The 16,077-nt window shown below is 41.0% G+C and overlaps 2 protein-coding genes across 2 annotated transcripts; one reads left to right on the forward strand and one right to left on the reverse strand.

Annotated features, from left to right (window-relative positions):
* Positions 1–761: 761 nt before the first annotated feature.
* nrbf2 (nuclear receptor binding factor 2) lies at positions 762–5,927 on the reverse strand. The gene is made up of 4 exons (XM_005810469.2): positions 5,706–5,927; positions 3,758–3,842; positions 3,184–3,224; positions 762–2,152 (listed from the first exon to the last, which is right to left on the reverse strand). The coding sequence occupies exons 1-4, from the start codon at positions 5,796–5,798 to the stop codon at positions 1,460–1,462; spliced, it is 912 nt and encodes a 303-aa protein (XP_005810526.1). The 5' UTR covers positions 5,799–5,927; the 3' UTR covers positions 762–1,459.
* A 1,725-nt stretch (positions 5,928–7,652) lies between these two features.
* On the forward strand, positions 7,653–11,771 carry nhlrc3 (NHL repeat containing 3). The gene is made up of 3 exons (XM_005810457.2): positions 7,653–8,094; positions 8,877–9,079; positions 9,187–11,771. Exons 1-3 carry the CDS (start codon positions 7,830–7,832, stop codon positions 9,784–9,786), a joined length of 1,068 nt encoding a protein of 355 aa, XP_005810514.1. The 5' UTR covers positions 7,653–7,829; the 3' UTR covers positions 9,787–11,771.
* The last annotated feature ends 4,306 nt before the right edge of the window (positions 11,772–16,077 follow it).

Consider the following 16,077-nt stretch of genomic DNA (forward strand, 5'->3'; position numbering starts at 1 on the left):
TTTACTTAATGTCAAAAAAAATAAAATTTTAATTATTTTTTTGTAACTTTCTTTGATTTCAGAGGTTTATATTCATTTGGTGAGTATCAGGAATAACTATCTTTTAAACTCTATGACATGGGTCAAACCTTTTCTACAAACTGATAGGTTTGTAGAAACTTATCTGAGTTAACTGGAGTCAACCTGATAAAGAAGACTGATCTGGTTTTGATCTGGTAACGACTGTGGGACCTCTGGAAATGATGGTTCATGAAGGATTCTTTATAAAAATAAAAAAGAGACAATTATAGACAACCTCAAGCATCCTCGTCATGATCCTGTCAGAGTGTCTCCAGAGTTGCTGTAATACAGACTGCTAGAGGACATCCTTCCTGCTGACAGCCATCAGCATCAACAAGTGAAGAAAACTGTGATATTAGTTCAATTTAATTTTACCTCTGGAATTAGAAAATATTTTTGAATTGATTTTTTGTCCATAAGCTACTTTGGAGCTAATTTGCTGGTTCACTCAGAGACACTGTCCATTTGGGTTCAATTCTTGAGATGTTGCATCAATATTTCCACATAAAATAGATTTCTAAAGTGCACCAGTCCCTCCTGCAGTAAAACAACATGATGCTGCCTCTGGGCTGGTGAGCTCTGGGGTCCAAACTTCCCCCTTTCTGTTCCAAATGTAATGGTCATTATTTCTATCACCATCTCCTCTGTCCTTAAGCATTATGTTGTAATGCTTAAGAGATAAAAATCACAGCACACACATATAATTAAAACCTTTTAATTTCTGTCTGCTACAGTGGTAGAAAACTGCAGCCATGATTTTCAGAGAGCAGCAGTAATGTGCTCACCTGCAGCTGATTCTCACTGCATCTTTATCTGTGTGCAGAAATATGGATAGTAATCCCAAATATGTTGTGGGAGGGGCAGGGCTCTTTCATCCACAACCATGCAGAAGGATGGAGGGGAACATAAAGGTGATGTAATGTTGTTGACTGCATTCTCCATGGTAACAGCGAGATGACCTGAACTCTTGTTGCAGATAATTTCTACATGCAGCTTTCTGTTCCTCACCTGATGTCCTTCTATGAAGCACTTTGTTCTTATTGTCACAAAGGCCAAGGCATGAAGTTATCTCTGAAAAGGAGCGAATAACAGAGCCTGGGTAAGTTATCATTGTGGTGAGTGAGTGTATGCTATTACGTCAGAGGGATTTACTCCACAGTTGCCCTGTTGTGTAATGATGCTACTATCTGACTGTGATTTCCAGTCCAGTAGAACATGTTGAGCTGGACAGGACTGTCCAGGAGACAGGACTGTCCTGAAAATACAGAAAGCAGACATGTCTGTACTTTAGGTTTAACCCACATGAACCCAGCTGTCAGTGACCCACATCTGATATGAGGGCTAGTAGTTTGATGATGAAGATGGTGGTGTGCATGTGTGTGTGTGGCTCAGTATTGTTTCATCCCAGTTTGTCTATGTCCAGCAGCTCCTGCAGTTCATTCTTAATGTCTTCAGGCAGCTCCAGGGGCGGCAGGTCATCCAGACACAGATCTTCCTGAGCCGGCATCTCCAACGGCGGCAGCTGAGGGATAGCGATCTCCTTGCTTTTCCCACTGTTCTTCCCTTCCTGCCCGCTTCCCGTTCCCATGGCACCCGCTGCATGAGGGAGCACCCAGAGCTCAGAACGCTCCCCAAAGTCTGCGGCCTCAGACTGCAGCCGGGCGTTCTCCAAACGTAGCCGCTCGTTCTCGGCCGACAACCGCTGGTTTTCGTTCATCAGATGGTCGACCAGGCGCCGCAGGTCGTCGATGGTGGTCTGCTGCTCCTCCAGGCGGGTTTTATCATCCTTGGTGGTTTTGGAGCCAGGGCACGGTGAAGTCAAACGCTGGCAGGCTCCAGCCTGCCGAGTCTGAAACTGGTAAAGCAGGGTGTCGTATTCTCGCTCACCGACTCCTCTGCCTGGTTCAGCAGAGAGCCTGGCAGCGCCAGCAGCCGGGGGCTGACCTGACGGCTGGGTTTTGGTTAAGGGGCCTGGCCCGGCGCCGGGTCGCACCCTGGTTGCCTCACGTCGAGTTTCTCTCTTCCAGCGCTCTTGAATCAGCCGCTGCTGTTTGATATGGCTGTCTCTCTGCAGCTCCATGGACAGACTGGCCTACAGAAGCAGAACACCAACATCAGCCATAAAACTATGCTACACTATGCTAGCAATAACTTTTAACACTCAGCTGACAAAGAAAATACACAGCTATGGTACACCTTTATTTCTAATCCCAAGTTTAATGAAATATGTAACTTTTATAAAAATATATTCTTTTCATATTTATTCAAACCCTGTTGAGACAGTATTAGTGAAAACATGGATCTCCTCCACCTCCTAACTGAGCTACTATTGCTGTCTGAAGAAGTGCACCAATCAGAGCCAGGAGGTGGGGCTTAGCGCTGTCACTCAAACTCATGTAATCGCTGCACAATGTGCTAATGGAGGAGAAAAAAGTTGCTATTACAGGAAAACTCTTTATCCGCAGTCATCGGTGGCTATGCTAACTTGCCTTAGCATTCAAAATAGAATCGGCTAGCTGCATCGTAGCAGAGAGTGAGGAGGGGTGAGAAGCTCATTGAATTTTCTCAGTTTGTATTGATTTTGAAGCAAATAAGTAAACAATTGTTTGTTTTAGTATTGATTAAATCTCGGATGCAATCATGAAATGAAAGAATAATCTGAAAGCAGCCTGAGACTCATGGGAGTGTCAAACCTAAAGCAGTACCTTCGTACCAGAGCATCTATTAAAAGCTTCAACCTGCTTCAGCTGATGAAGTCATGCAGACAGAGAGGAGAGGAAAGACGGGAGTTGAACAGAAAAGAGCTGAAGTTTTGGGCTGCTTGTTTTACAAAAGGACAGAGGACTCATTATGTGCGAATGATGAGCCAAGCTGAGAATTTAGCTAAATCTGTTAGCAGCTTCTCCTCAGAATGCTGGGAAAACTGTTGCTATATTCAGTAACCGGGCTCTCCTGACATGCCTTGGATCGGATGAGCATGAACAAATAATAACATGAATCTAACTGTAACCCATCACAGATACATAGAGTGGATTTAGATCAGTAATTTCAAAATCCTGACAACAAGAATCAGTGCTGGAGGAGAACTTAGTACAACTACTGAGAGGAATAACAGATTCTCACCTGCTCACAATCTGTTAACTTCATTGCTTCTGTGAGAAGATCTATAGAGACAGAGAGACATGGGAATGACATGTAGTATCCTCAGTCATGTTTTTATTAGTTGTATTACCACCCCATACCACTAGAGGCAGTAGTAGATCTATAGGGATGGAACAAAGTGAGAGATGAAGAAGCTATACAGAAAGAATCAGAATGATGAGCTGTGTAGAAGATCATTAAGAGAAGTTCAATAGATGCTGAGTGGAGCTCATTCATAAGAGAGCAGAAATTACATACAACCCAATAATTCAAATTAACATCAATAAAGTCAATCATTTGAAAAATGGATTTTGCTTATTAGTAAATTACTGAAGCATCACACAAATAGAATTAGAGAATAATGATGTGACCTGTTTTCATCATTATTCAAAGTCAGCCTGCCTCAGTGACATTTGGAACTACTGCCTGACATGAGTGTAATTACAGAATAAATTACTAGGAAGACCACATAGCCACTCAAATATTTGTCAGTGAAGTCCAGATAAATGTTTCTATTCTTACAGTTCCTAAGAGTAACACATCCAGAAAACCATACCTGCAGCTTTTCCATGGCAGGAAATGGCCTCTTCATACTTTCCAGCAGAGACCAAACGTTCTGCCTTTCTGCACTGCTGATGTGCCTGAGCACAGTTAGATGATGGCACGTGTGCAATATGGTAGAAACAGGGAAGAGGATGCAGAATAAAACAATTTGTTTAGAGTTGCACTTTGTTCAACTGCAATATATATGCATTAATTAATAAGAGATGTCCAACTTTCCAGCTCAGATTTTAGGCACCATGAACTTGAAGTTACCTCTTATCTGAGGAAGATAAGGTCATTTGATAAGATCGGCTTTACATGTAAGCGATCTCCCAAAATTAAGGAAATTGGGGATAATTTATTGGCTCAGTTCTACCCTGAAACAATAAAAAACATTTCATAATCATCCCCAGCCATGAGTCCCTTTTCATGAGACCCCTCCCAGTGAAAACAGATATATGGAGCAGAATACGTCCCACAGCAATGTGCTCACATAACACAGTGAAGAACTCAAACAGTGATGTTTGGATTAAACAGCTTAAAATACACACACAATCCTCAAGCTCTCTACACTGTATGAACACTTAACACATGATTAAACAGAGTTAAATCTAACACACACAAAGAAGCTCAGAGTCCTCGCCGACACTTGGCACATCCATTATTGAAAAATAGTTTTCTGGGAGCATGCATGTAAATAGTGAAATTATGACTCTGGTTTTACTGAGATGGTGCAATTTCATCAACATGATAAATCATCATACCAAGCTGGAAGTGGAAATGTACAGTACAGCAGATAAAGCAGCTGAAATATTGCTTTTTAAATGTCACTAAAGTTAGGGTGACCATATTTTAATTTGGGAAAATTTGGCATGTTGTTGGCGTACTGACAGTCACGCTATCTATCTTCTGATTAAGAACAGGGCTGCCCGCACTGACGCGGCTCAGGGATTACGTCACACGCAGCGCAGTGCCCTAGTGCATGTAAATTTAATGGTCCAATGAAGGAAATTAAAAAAAACAGGACATTTCCTCACTTTCTAAAAAATACCCGGGACCCCCGGGACAGGACGTGAAATACGGACATGTCCCTGGAAATACGGACGTTTGGTCACCCTGCTAAAGTGTTACTATGGTGATAATTAATAGCACAATGCAGCTGGCAACTTGAGAGAGGTGAATTCTGAGGAAATCCTCCCTCACACAGCACAGACTGGGTAAGTCCTTCTGACATATAGATTTTTTCCAGAGCTACGGTCCTAGATGCCGTAGCTCCTTCTACACAGCTGAATCATATGGCTCTGCAGATGTACAAGTCATTCACTTGATTCGGGTGTGTTGGATTTGGGTGGTAGCTTTGGAGGACTGGGCACCCGCTGACCTAACATATGCAAGAGCTCAACAAGGTTAAATTATTACCTAATGTTTCATTGATATGTCACAACTAACATTTGTGAAAATAAAGCTAAATAAAAATGCCGTTCTCGAGGAATTTCTCATTAAGTATTTTTGTCCCTCGTTGTTATCCATAGAAAAAAAGAGAAATAAATAAGTTCCCATCACTCCTCATAAACATTGGCATATCAGAAATCCAAACCGCTGTGACTGTATTTAGCAGCTCACATAATTGGTTTTCTTCCCTGTCGTTGCCTGATAGGAAAAAGATTGAAGTCGTTTAATGACACAAAAACATTAGACGTGTGCGACAATTAGTCGAGGGTCAACGTATGGACAAATATTGCTACTATAATAGCAAATATGCCCATACAAGCAGTATACTTGACCCACAACCGAAACAAACACGATAGTACAGTAAGCACTGTACAGTAAGTCCTTGTAAGGCACTGCGTAGGCATTTAAAACCTATTCGGCAGACACCGTGTCGGTCAGTTAACATTCACCAAGCTAACACGGACTCCTTTACATTAGCTTGTTATTGCAACATCAAGATGGGAACTTACCAGGTTCAGCGGACTGTCCACGACCTCCATGGTGTCGCTTCGTCGATGGTTTACTCTACATGTACTGTGCCTCTGAGCTTCTGGGAGTGTCATTCGCACAGCAATACAAATATATCAAATGTATAATAAACACAAAGAAATTAATTACAGTCGAGGAAGCTCAGTTGCCCTCGTAGCACTCAGAGGTACAGCAAACCGTCGTGACGTGACAAGCAGTCAATTCAGACGTGGCAAGAGGCGCACGCGCAATAGGCAAAATCGCGGGTGAGCGAACACAAGGCGCCATTTTTTGTATGGCAAAACAACTCGCTGGTATCATTACGTTCTAGGGAAGGAATGATAGTTAGAACACCTGTTGGCTGTAGTGTGGTTCTACAGGATTTTAACTCATGACCACAAACGATATGATTCTTGGACCAGAAAAAGAGTTTGTCCTGAAGATCCGTATGAACGGATTTGTAGTGCACACTTGCTGATATCTCAGTTACATGCAACACCTGCTAATCTTTACTGATATATTCACATGCACGTCATTGTACTGGAGTTACTTTATTATGCTTCTCTGTTTTTCTAAGTCTCACTCCTTTTTATGGAGGGACAATAGAGAGGCCAGCAACATCTCTGTATGGTTTGGAGTGTGTAACACCTCTGACTGGCAAAGTATAGAGAGAGTGGTGAGAATCACTGGGACTGAGCTTCCTCCATCCTTGACACTGCTGGCAGACGCTGCCTGTCCAAAGCAAGGAGAAATACAAAAGACCCCTTCCACCCTCAGCATGGTTTGTTCTCCCTGCTGCCCTCTGGGAAAAGATTCAGCAGCTTCAAATGCAGAACAATCAGATTCCACAACATCCCTCATGCCATAGGACTAGTAAACCCCCATTAATATTTTTTTATTGTTTATATTCATATTGATTCTTTTATTATTACTTATTCATTTTATTATTATTGGTGCCTTGCAACGAAATGTCTTTCAATATGTACATATATATAAACGACTCTGACTACATGCCAAACACCTTTGATTTCCCACACACTCCAACAAAAGAGGAAAGAGGAAAGTTCTGGTGATGAGCTCAGAATGTCAATCACAGAAACCACCATTAAAAACTGCTGTGGTGATGAATCAGTGGATAGATGTACTCAGTGTGAGGCAACACATAAATATCAATACTTTGCATTTACAAACCAAAACAGTCAAGAACAAACCTTGATAGAAAAATGAATGTACTGACACAAGTGCAATGGAAGTTCTATGCAGATTGACAGCTCCTTTCCTGGCATGTCCCTCATGGTGTTAAAGGTCATACGCCCAACATCCATGCCCATTACACTTACCCTAACAATGTTAAAAAGGGCAGTAGAAAACTAAACATATGTTTAGAAGATTACTTTCAGTATACTTGTATAAAGTACTTTATATATATACTTTAGAAATATACCTTGTCATTAAGTTGAGTATACTTAATGACATGTACTGCCCACAGCTTTCAGCATCTACAAAAAAGCAGAAGAAATTTTTCTGATATATTTTATCATATTAAATAATATACTATAAAATAATATTAACATTAAGTGTTGAATTCTGCTATTAATACATACTAAAACTTTATCCTAAAACATTAATCGCATTTTGGTCAGCGTTTTAGTTTTGTCATGTGATTTAGTTTTGTCATGTTCAAACCGGAACTACATGTGTGTTCGCCTGGTGATGCATTCAAGTTTTCTCGGAAGTCTTAGTTGAGCGCTGCGAAATTGCTAATCCTGAAAGCAATACAATGCCAATAACGTCCTATAAACCAACCTACAACTTTCTCGACATTATATGGGAGCGGCCATACTGAATTCGTAAATTCTTGTATCGACTTTAAAGGTCGGTTTCAACTTCATGGCGCATTCTAATTCCTTTTCCAACTGGTAACTCGGTAATCCAATTTACGAGCATGAAGAGAACGCACCAAATGAGTCCAGGAAGTGACTACTGTTATTGACCTACTGATTGACATCCACACGGGACTTTATCGTGCATTTTATTAATCGTTAGAAGAGTTTTTATTTGTGTTTCCGCTCTGTGTCCTCGTCGATTTGAAACAGATTCTAGTTCCAGACACAGCGAGGCAGCAAATGTTGATAAAGAAGAGAAGCCATTGGTGCCTGATAGCTTCAGGTATGGTGTCAATAATCCTGTTCGTGACGCTGCTGTACAACGGTAGCAGCGGCGGCGGGCTGCGCCGGAGCAGCTCCAGCCTGAGACATGACTACCAGCTGATGGGGAGACCGCTGTACAAGCTGGACCTGGGCTGGCCCAATAACCCGGAGATCTTCACCGGAGAGGTGTTCTGTGTGGCTGTCAACCAGTATGCGGCGGTGGTGTACGTAGCACAGAGAGGTACACACCTTGGTTAATGAGACACTGTGTATGTTTGGGCGCGCAAACAAAACATTTATCAGCAGCAAATGTCACAAAGGTGATTATCGTGGGTCTAATCTACTAATCTGGAAATATCCCCCCCCCAATAATGTTATTTAGCTGGTGACAAATATTAATGTTTTTATTTAGTTGATATCAATGTAAACATTGATGGAAACCTGAGATCAGATTAATCAGCTGAGTAAGCCAAACTTAGCTAAACGGGGAAAATGCAGCTGTCTTTTGCAGAACATTGCTCTGTTCCAGCTATTTGTTTATTTACCAGTGATGACAGCAAGAGTGAAAAGAAAACATATTTGCAAAAGGTGCCCAGGGGTTGAAAACTTCACTGTTTATTTATCATATTGACATGGTCTCACCAATTCTATCTGAAGCCTTCCACAGGCGTTTAAACTCAGCAAACAACCTGCAGTGCAGATTTGTTAGTTTTCAGGAATGTGCTTCAACAAGAGCCAGAAAACAGATGCCTCACAAGCCTGAGAAGGCGGATCAGCAAAACATCCAGGTTCTTTCAAACTGGGAACAAGGACCATTCACAGACTAAGATGTTGAAAAAATTAGAATTTGTTGTCCTCTTTGACTGAAGTAACTTTGATGATTCTGTGTGATGCACCAAAAACAACAATAGCTTTTTGAAATGATCTTTATTGGTTTATTGGTTCCTAGCTGCGCCATCTTTTTTTCATTTTTAGACGTGTTTCTAGTTATCTGAGTCAATGTTGACTTTTGCTTTTCTCCAGGAGCTAATGTCCCCAAGGTGCTGGTCTTCACCACAGAAGGAGAGTTTCTCATGTCATGGAACACAACCACTCTGGAGATGCCTCATGGGATGGTTTTAGCAGACGCATCCTCCAAAGATCCCACCATTTGGATCACTGATGTGGGGGACGGTCCGTATGGCCATTCCATCAAACAGTACTCCCCATCAGGAAAGCTTTTGCAGGTAAATGCTCCTTTTAGATTGTTCTTTAGTGCCAGAAACAGGATTTTAACACAGAAACATTCTCTGTCACTCAACATTGTTTTATAATCTTTTCTTGCATGTGTCAGGTGCTTGGGACTCCAGGTAAAGCAGGTTCTGGGTTGGACCCTCTGCAGTTTGACCAGCCAGCTGAGATTTTTGTCCATGAATCTGGGGAAATGTATATTGTGGACGGTGATGGAGGCATGAACAACCGCCTCATCAAGCTCTCTAAGGACCAGAAAGTGTTGTGGATGCATGCAGAGAAAGGACAAGGCCTGGCTCAGTTCTACATTCCTCACAGCGTGACGGTGGATAGTGCCCAGAGAGTGTGGGTGGCTGACAGGGGCAACAAAAGGATCCAGGTGTTTAACTCCATTACAGGGGACTGGCTGGGCACATGGGGCAGCTGCTTCACAGAGGATGCACCCTACTCTGTTCGCCTGACTCCAGACAAAAAATATTTTGTTGTTGTACAGCTAAACACCAATCAGATTACACTGCTGGATGCACCACCTGTTGGGTTAATTGGTCAGTGCAAAGTGGCAAGTGTCATCCAGCTGGCGGAAGATGTGAAGCCCCACCTGGTTGATCTGGATCTAAAGGCCGGAGCTTTGTACGTGGCAGAGATCGGAGCTCAGCAGGCTCAGAAGTTCACCCCCTTCAGTCTGGGTGGAAGTTTGCATTGAATGCATTCTGGGTTAAAACTGAAATATTGAATTGGAAGAGCTCAGATGTAACTGAGATTCCAGTTTTAAAATGTGCCAGGATGTCAGTAAGATTTCTAATTATGATTTAGAAAGTAAAAAAAAAATCAATAAATAAAATCCTCTCATGCTTAATATTAGATGTCCTATATATCGTCTGGTAAATCTTTCTCTAAGATATCTCGCTGTGAACTGAAAGTTTACCAATTGTTTGAATGGCCTTTATTGTTTCTGCTGTTTAGTGCGGTTATGTCCCTGCCAGTTTGCACTGCTTGAATACATCAAAATCCATATGAAGTGAGGAGTTTTTCTTTTTCATCCTGCTGTTGACACTTGAAGCTGTTTGTTTTCATGCTGACTCAGTTTGTACCTTACAAGATTTTACCTGACACATTTATTCTCAGTGACATGACCCATGTTTCAACTTTATAATGGGAATTATTTTGCACTTTTTTTCTATCAGTCAGTGTTTTTTCTGATGGAATGCTTGTAATTTACATGTAAAAGTAATCGTACCGTAAGTAAGCTTGTAAGTGGTGAAAGTGAAAAGAATTGTTGATATTTCTCTGTGGTTCAAGGCTGAACCAACTGTCTAAAAGAATAATATGGGTTTGGAATTCAGGCCCTGGTTTACTTTGAAGTACAGTTCTGTTGGCATTAGGGTGTAAAGGCATGATGCTCTTTTTTAAATTATTTTGTGTGCTTAACAATTTTTTTTTATTCTTTTGTTCGTGATTAAAATCAGGGATATTAATGATTGATACATTGTAAAAGTATAATTGTTCTGTTCTCTTGGTTTTAGTATTTAGAAATGAGTTTCTATGAAATTATTGTGAATTATAGTTCCCTTGGCTGTGGTCGAAAAATTTCATATGACTCCTAACGTCTTGAAAATGAAGAGAAGTGAGGATGGTGGAAGCTAACCGCTAGCGACACCATCTGTAGCTGGCGTTAGCTATTTAGACATCTCAGTCTGTTAATGTTCACTAACATGGTAAAGTATACCATTTTATTAACATCTTTAGTTTTAAACTGCTTGTCAGTTAAAAAAATGTAGATCAGGATAAATGAATCCACATTTTCAAGAAAATCAATCTTTTTACTACAGATAAAGGATCTATTACTGTAATGTTTTATAGAACCTCACTTAAATATTGAGGTTGAAACCTGTGTTTTATTTAGATGTTTTGTTAAGATTTTTTTTCTATTGTCATTGTCATAAAGCCTGCAATTTCCTTCAATGTTGAGGGTTTTTATTTTAAGGACATAGATAAATTAATGTCAATGTCAAAATCATTACATATCATATCACTATGTAATAAACAAAATTAAGACAGAATGTGAAAGCAGTGTATGAGAACTCAAGTCTACATGATTTGTTTGGAAACCTCCCATTTTCAGTGTCTTGGCTGAGTTATAGTTGCTTTAACAGTTCGGGTTGAGCGCGTTTTTGAGCCAAGACAGCAGTATGGCGTTTATAGTTAAAGTTTACATTGGAGCCGCCTGGAAGAGCATCAGGTTCTCACCCAAACATCAGAACACTAAAACTGTTGTATGTCTAAACATTAACTGCTGATTGTGACACAAACTACAAGGCTGCAGAATTCCCTTCACTCTCTTTCATCTTTGTTAATTCCCCCTCCTACTTCATCTAAACAGTGTTAAAAGCCCATAACTGTTTCAAAAGAGTCAACAGTTGAAGTGAAACAAGGTTAAAGGAAAGGGATTCGTGGAGGTATAAATAACAATGTGCTCTGAGCAGATGTTTTTTTTCCTGTATTACTAATTTACAGAAATCCACAAGAGGGCAATGTTGTTCCACTCAAACCCTGTCGGGCAGAGAGGAAGATGTACTTTTCATTGAAGGCGTCTGAGCCATGTGGTCACAGTCACAGTGGTGTTTTTTTTTTTTAAAAAAAAAGATGAACAATGAACAGTGACGGGTTGAATAACAGAAATAAAAATTCATGCCAAACAATCAGAATGAAATGTTTTTTTCTGCAAATCAGCGTAATAAAAGAAACTTTAATGGAAAAGGAAGGCCTGAGCCAGGGAACCGTTGCAATTCAACAATACTTTGAAATAATTACATATTCTGCTCAAGAGCTGTTAATTGCACATATTCACTGCTGATTTATCATCGCTGTCACTCTTGGCCATCAGCAATATAGAATCACCCAGAGTCAGAAGCACAAATGGAAATCTGCTGCAGGCTTTTTCTGATCTCAGAATGGCTGTTGACAATATAAAGCCATAAAACAAGCCTTGTGCTCAGAAATGTTCTCTGACAAAGTGTTATTCCGTTTTGGGTTTTTTTACGATAGAAATGGCTGCCTTCGCAGGCTCTGATTCTGCACCACTGTGCCTCACCGTCTCTCAGTCCAGCACAACAATTTTCAAACTAGAAAATTCCTGAAGAAATTTAACTGGGGCCTGCCAAGGTGTGCCAGTCGGTTTGGACCCAGCGTTCTGATGCTAAAAATTAGCATCAATGCTAAAAAAGGTGGAATGTAATCAATAGCATGTGAAGAGTAACAAGCATGTTGACGAACCTGGACTTGCACAATTCAGTATGTTGAAATTAGTGTATAAGCTAAAATTAGCCAAATGCTAATGTAAGCCTAAATGCTGTCAGTAGCATGTGGGGTATCATTAGAATGTTTTCTTGACAATTATTAAAAAAGAGGATCATTTAATGCTAGCTTTGGACAAAACGTTTGGCTCCTTCTTCCTCTTTTAATTTTGCCCGGGATCGGCGAGTGACGCTCTCCGTGGGCGACGTGCAGCGACCGCGTGCTGGTAAAACGAAACAACAACAAAACGTGTTGACGTCACAGATCACAGAGTTTAATTTCATACAAAGCAATCGACAACAAAGCTGCAGAGGAACAGAGATATGCATTTTCTCATGAAAATAAAAAACACACAAGGGGGAAAACAGACAAACACAAAACAAATACAAAAAAGCAAAAATAGCGGCCGCGCTCTCTCTCTCTATCTCAGCATTGACCCAAATTTTATAGTCAGTGGGTGTTCCTTCAATTTAATATATGCAGTCAAGGCGCTCCGTTCTTTGACCAATTAGAAACTCCCTCAGCCCTCAGAGAACTTGAAAAAACTCCCCTCATTGTGGCAAAGGTGTCTGTTTTTTGTCCAAGCAAAAAAAGGGGGGGGGACCACTTCGTCTTGGGCCGTGCCAGGTACGGGGAGAGGCGCCAAAGAGTCTCCTGCTCTATCGGAATGTAAATTTTATTGCTCTGTCTGTCAGCGGGGGAGGAAAAGGCCCTGCTTCCCCCTGCTCAACAGAAAACTGTTCCAAACAAGAGCGTTGGGCAGTGACGTGCGGTCAGGGGAGGCAGGTGAGGCAGTGCCTCACCAGCCATCATGGAAAGAAAGAAAATATATAATCATAAAGTAATTTAAATTGTTATATTCATCCGGTGGTTTGTACTAAAAAATATTTATTTTTCATGTAGCTTCACCAATTTCGATTTTTATTTGTTCAAAATCGCTGAATTTTCTTATTTTCCCATTCAAATGCCTGGAAGCGATGCCGGTGAGGCAGCAGCGAGCTCTGCCTCACCTTGGATTGCGCAACCCCTGGCTCTGCGCTGGCTGCTAAGCGGAGAGAGCATGTTGCTGTACGGCGTCAATAAAATGGTTTAAACAAATTTAATATGTGAACTTATTTCCAATAATTTAGCTTATGTATATAATGTACAGTGCTTTTTGTCACCAACTGTGTTTGTGTAACGTGTTTCGTGTAATGAGCGATTATAAACGGCAGAGAACAGGTTCGAGGTGAGGCAGGCAGTTCTCTTGCCTCATGGCAGGGGGCGCTCAAGATCCCAGACGTTCGTCTTGTTCACTCCTCAACTGCCGAGTAAGTGACAGCGAGCTAGGCTAAACGATTCGGGAAGCAAGTCAAGTGCAGCGATAGATTATAATAGAGATAGTGATTTTTTTCCTCTCGCTTATCCCGACTTTCGACATGGATGACTACATTACAACACTAAAAAAGTTTTCTCAAGTGGAAGAGAGACTTTTAAAACTGAAGGAAGATAAGGAGGACTTCTATCGCAAAGTGACGGATGTTTTTGTGCAGAAGGAGCGACGCATGGACTTCATTTATAAGTAAAGGTAAGACAGTAATAACATTTATTTTGTTTTGTTTTTTAAGAAAATGTGTGTTTTGTGAGCTACAGTTTGTATGTGTAAGGATGCAGAAGTGAAACATAACCTGTAAACTGCTGTCAATCTATGCATCTATTTGCAAATCTGATTCTGATGACGTCAGTGCCTCACCAGCTATGAACCTCACCGCACGTCACTGGCGTTGGGCATCCCTTTACACATGTCGCAAGACTAACTGTATTAAGCATTAAAAAATAATCATTTTTCTTAACACAGGTCAGGTGCACTCGTGGGGGGCAGTGAAATGCTAATGTTTGTGCTAATGTTAATATACTGCCTTGCTACGCAAGGCAGCGCACTAACCTAAGAGAGAAAGATAATACAGGCTAATATTATTGCACCGCCTATGGCAGTGCTCGAACCAGGGGGGAGTATTAAGGCTTTTATTTTGAAATTTTCAGTAAACTTAATTTTAAATGGCCACACTAATCCCATGTGTAACAATGGTTGGTTAAAATCAGTTATAGAATGCCCAAAAGAGCAATTACCTGATGTAGAAATTGTCAAGGCTTTTATTTTGAAATTTTCAGTAAGCTTTATTTTAAATGGCCACACTAAACCCATGTGTAACAATGGTTGGGTAAAATCAGTTATAAAAAGCCCAAATCACAAGTAGTTCTATATGCCAGCTCAGTCCTCCTCTGTAGTAACTGACAGTTCCACCATGTTGTAGTTCTGACATTTAGCTCAGACCTCTTTTGTAGGCACTGAGTGTCCGCCATGTTGTAGTCCTAACCTTCAATCATTGTAGTTCTAAAGAGCAGCTCAACTGTCATGTGTGTGAGACAGAGAGGGAGAGACAGAATTTTAATAGTTTGAAGTAGTTAGTTTTTCCAAAAGAGCTGACAGGAATATTCAGGCTTTTATTTTGAAATTTTTAGTAAGCTTCCTTTTAAAGGGCTACACTAATCCAATGAGTAACAGTGTTTGGGTTAAATAAGTTATATACTGGCGAAAACAGCCAGTAGCTCTAAATGGCAGCTCAGCCCTCTGTTTTAACTGAGTATTGATTAGAACTACAGTGATGCGTATTTGTAGTCCTAACCAGCAGCCAATCCCCTCCTGTGTTCCGTTGCTATGGTTATCAATCCTCTGCTAACTTTCATGTGTGTGTGAGACAGAGAGGTGGAGAAAGAATTCTATCTTTGTGAGACACCCAGTCAGTTTATATGGAAAAAGCAGTCCGAACAACTCCTTGCCGTTCAGGAACCGAGAGACGTATTGGAAAACTGTTTGAAGCGTATGAAAGGGCTATTTGTCGTCTCCCATAGTACTGCGATTCATATTTGTAGCTCACTCACAGTAATTGCAGTGATGAGACAAAGACGGTGTGTGCAGAGCTCAGACATTTTTCAGAAATACATGGAAGTGAATCTGGGAGATTTGTCAGTTATCCTGGCGCATGATTTCACTCTGAAGCACCTTGACAGAAAACCCTAAGCCCTAGAGAAATTTCGAAAACATTTTACGGGAGCAGGCATGCGTATCAATGTCATGACCGAGTTTGATACCGATAGGGCGATATTTGTGGGCGTGACGGCGATTTCAAAATTGTTTTGGGGTCAAAAATCTACTTAATTCCACACTAACGGAGCGGCAGTTGGTGTCAGTTACACTCTACGTTTCGGCAGTTGGAAATTTTGCTCGTTTTTTGCTTTTTACGTCGCCATCATAACGAGTCAGTCACTGCTCAACGAGGAAGAGTTCATGACACAGATTAAGGCAGAGAAAGAAAAAAATAACGCTCTCCAACAGGAGCTGGACCACATCAAGCCTTGCTACGAGGAGCTTCAAGCCAAATCCAAGAGGAAACTGTGGGTTGAAATGCAGCTGATCTATGACGACGACAATGAGAAATATCTGCAGAGCGAGCTGGAGAAGATGAAGAGGTCATAGCGACACCTAAAGTGACAGTATGAAGCAGATGTTTCTGCCCTTAGACAGCAAAACGAGGATTATCAGCTTGAAATGACTCGTGTGAAAGAAGTTCATTTTAAAAAGCCAAGAATGACCTTGAGCTTATCAATACACTCAGAGCAGAAAAGGACGATCTAGATCAGAGAAAGACAGAAGAGTTCT

Source organism: Xiphophorus maculatus, chromosome 10 (genome assembly GCF_002775205.1).
Source record: "Xiphophorus maculatus strain JP 163 A chromosome 10, X_maculatus-5.0-male, whole genome shotgun sequence".
Lineage (NCBI taxonomy): Eukaryota > Metazoa > Chordata > Actinopteri > Cyprinodontiformes > Poeciliidae > Xiphophorus > Xiphophorus maculatus.

Excerpts from the sequence above, each read along its gene's own strand:
- nrbf2 (XM_005810469.2), bottom strand. The coding sequence starts at position 5,798 with ATGACACTCCCAGAAGCTCAGAGGCACAGTACATGTAGAGTAAACCAT. Across the intron at positions 3,225-3,757 it reads CTGCCATGGAAAAGCTGCAG|ATCTTCTCACAGAAGCAATG; the intron begins GTATGGTTTTCT and ends CTGTCTCTATAG. Across the intron at positions 2,153-3,183 it reads AGTTAACAGATTGTGAGCAG|GCCAGTCTGTCCATGGAGCT; the intron begins GTGAGAATCTGT and ends CTGCTTCTGTAG.
- nhlrc3 (XM_005810457.2), top strand. The coding sequence starts at position 7,830 with ATGTTGATAAAGAAGAGAAGCCATTGGTGCCTGATAGCTTCAGGTATG. Across the intron at positions 8,095-8,876 it reads GGTGTACGTAGCACAGAGAG|GAGCTAATGTCCCCAAGGTG; the intron begins GTACACACCTTG and ends GCTTTTCTCCAG. Across the intron at positions 9,080-9,186 it reads CATCAGGAAAGCTTTTGCAG|GTGCTTGGGACTCCAGGTAA; the intron begins GTAAATGCTCCT and ends TGCATGTGTCAG.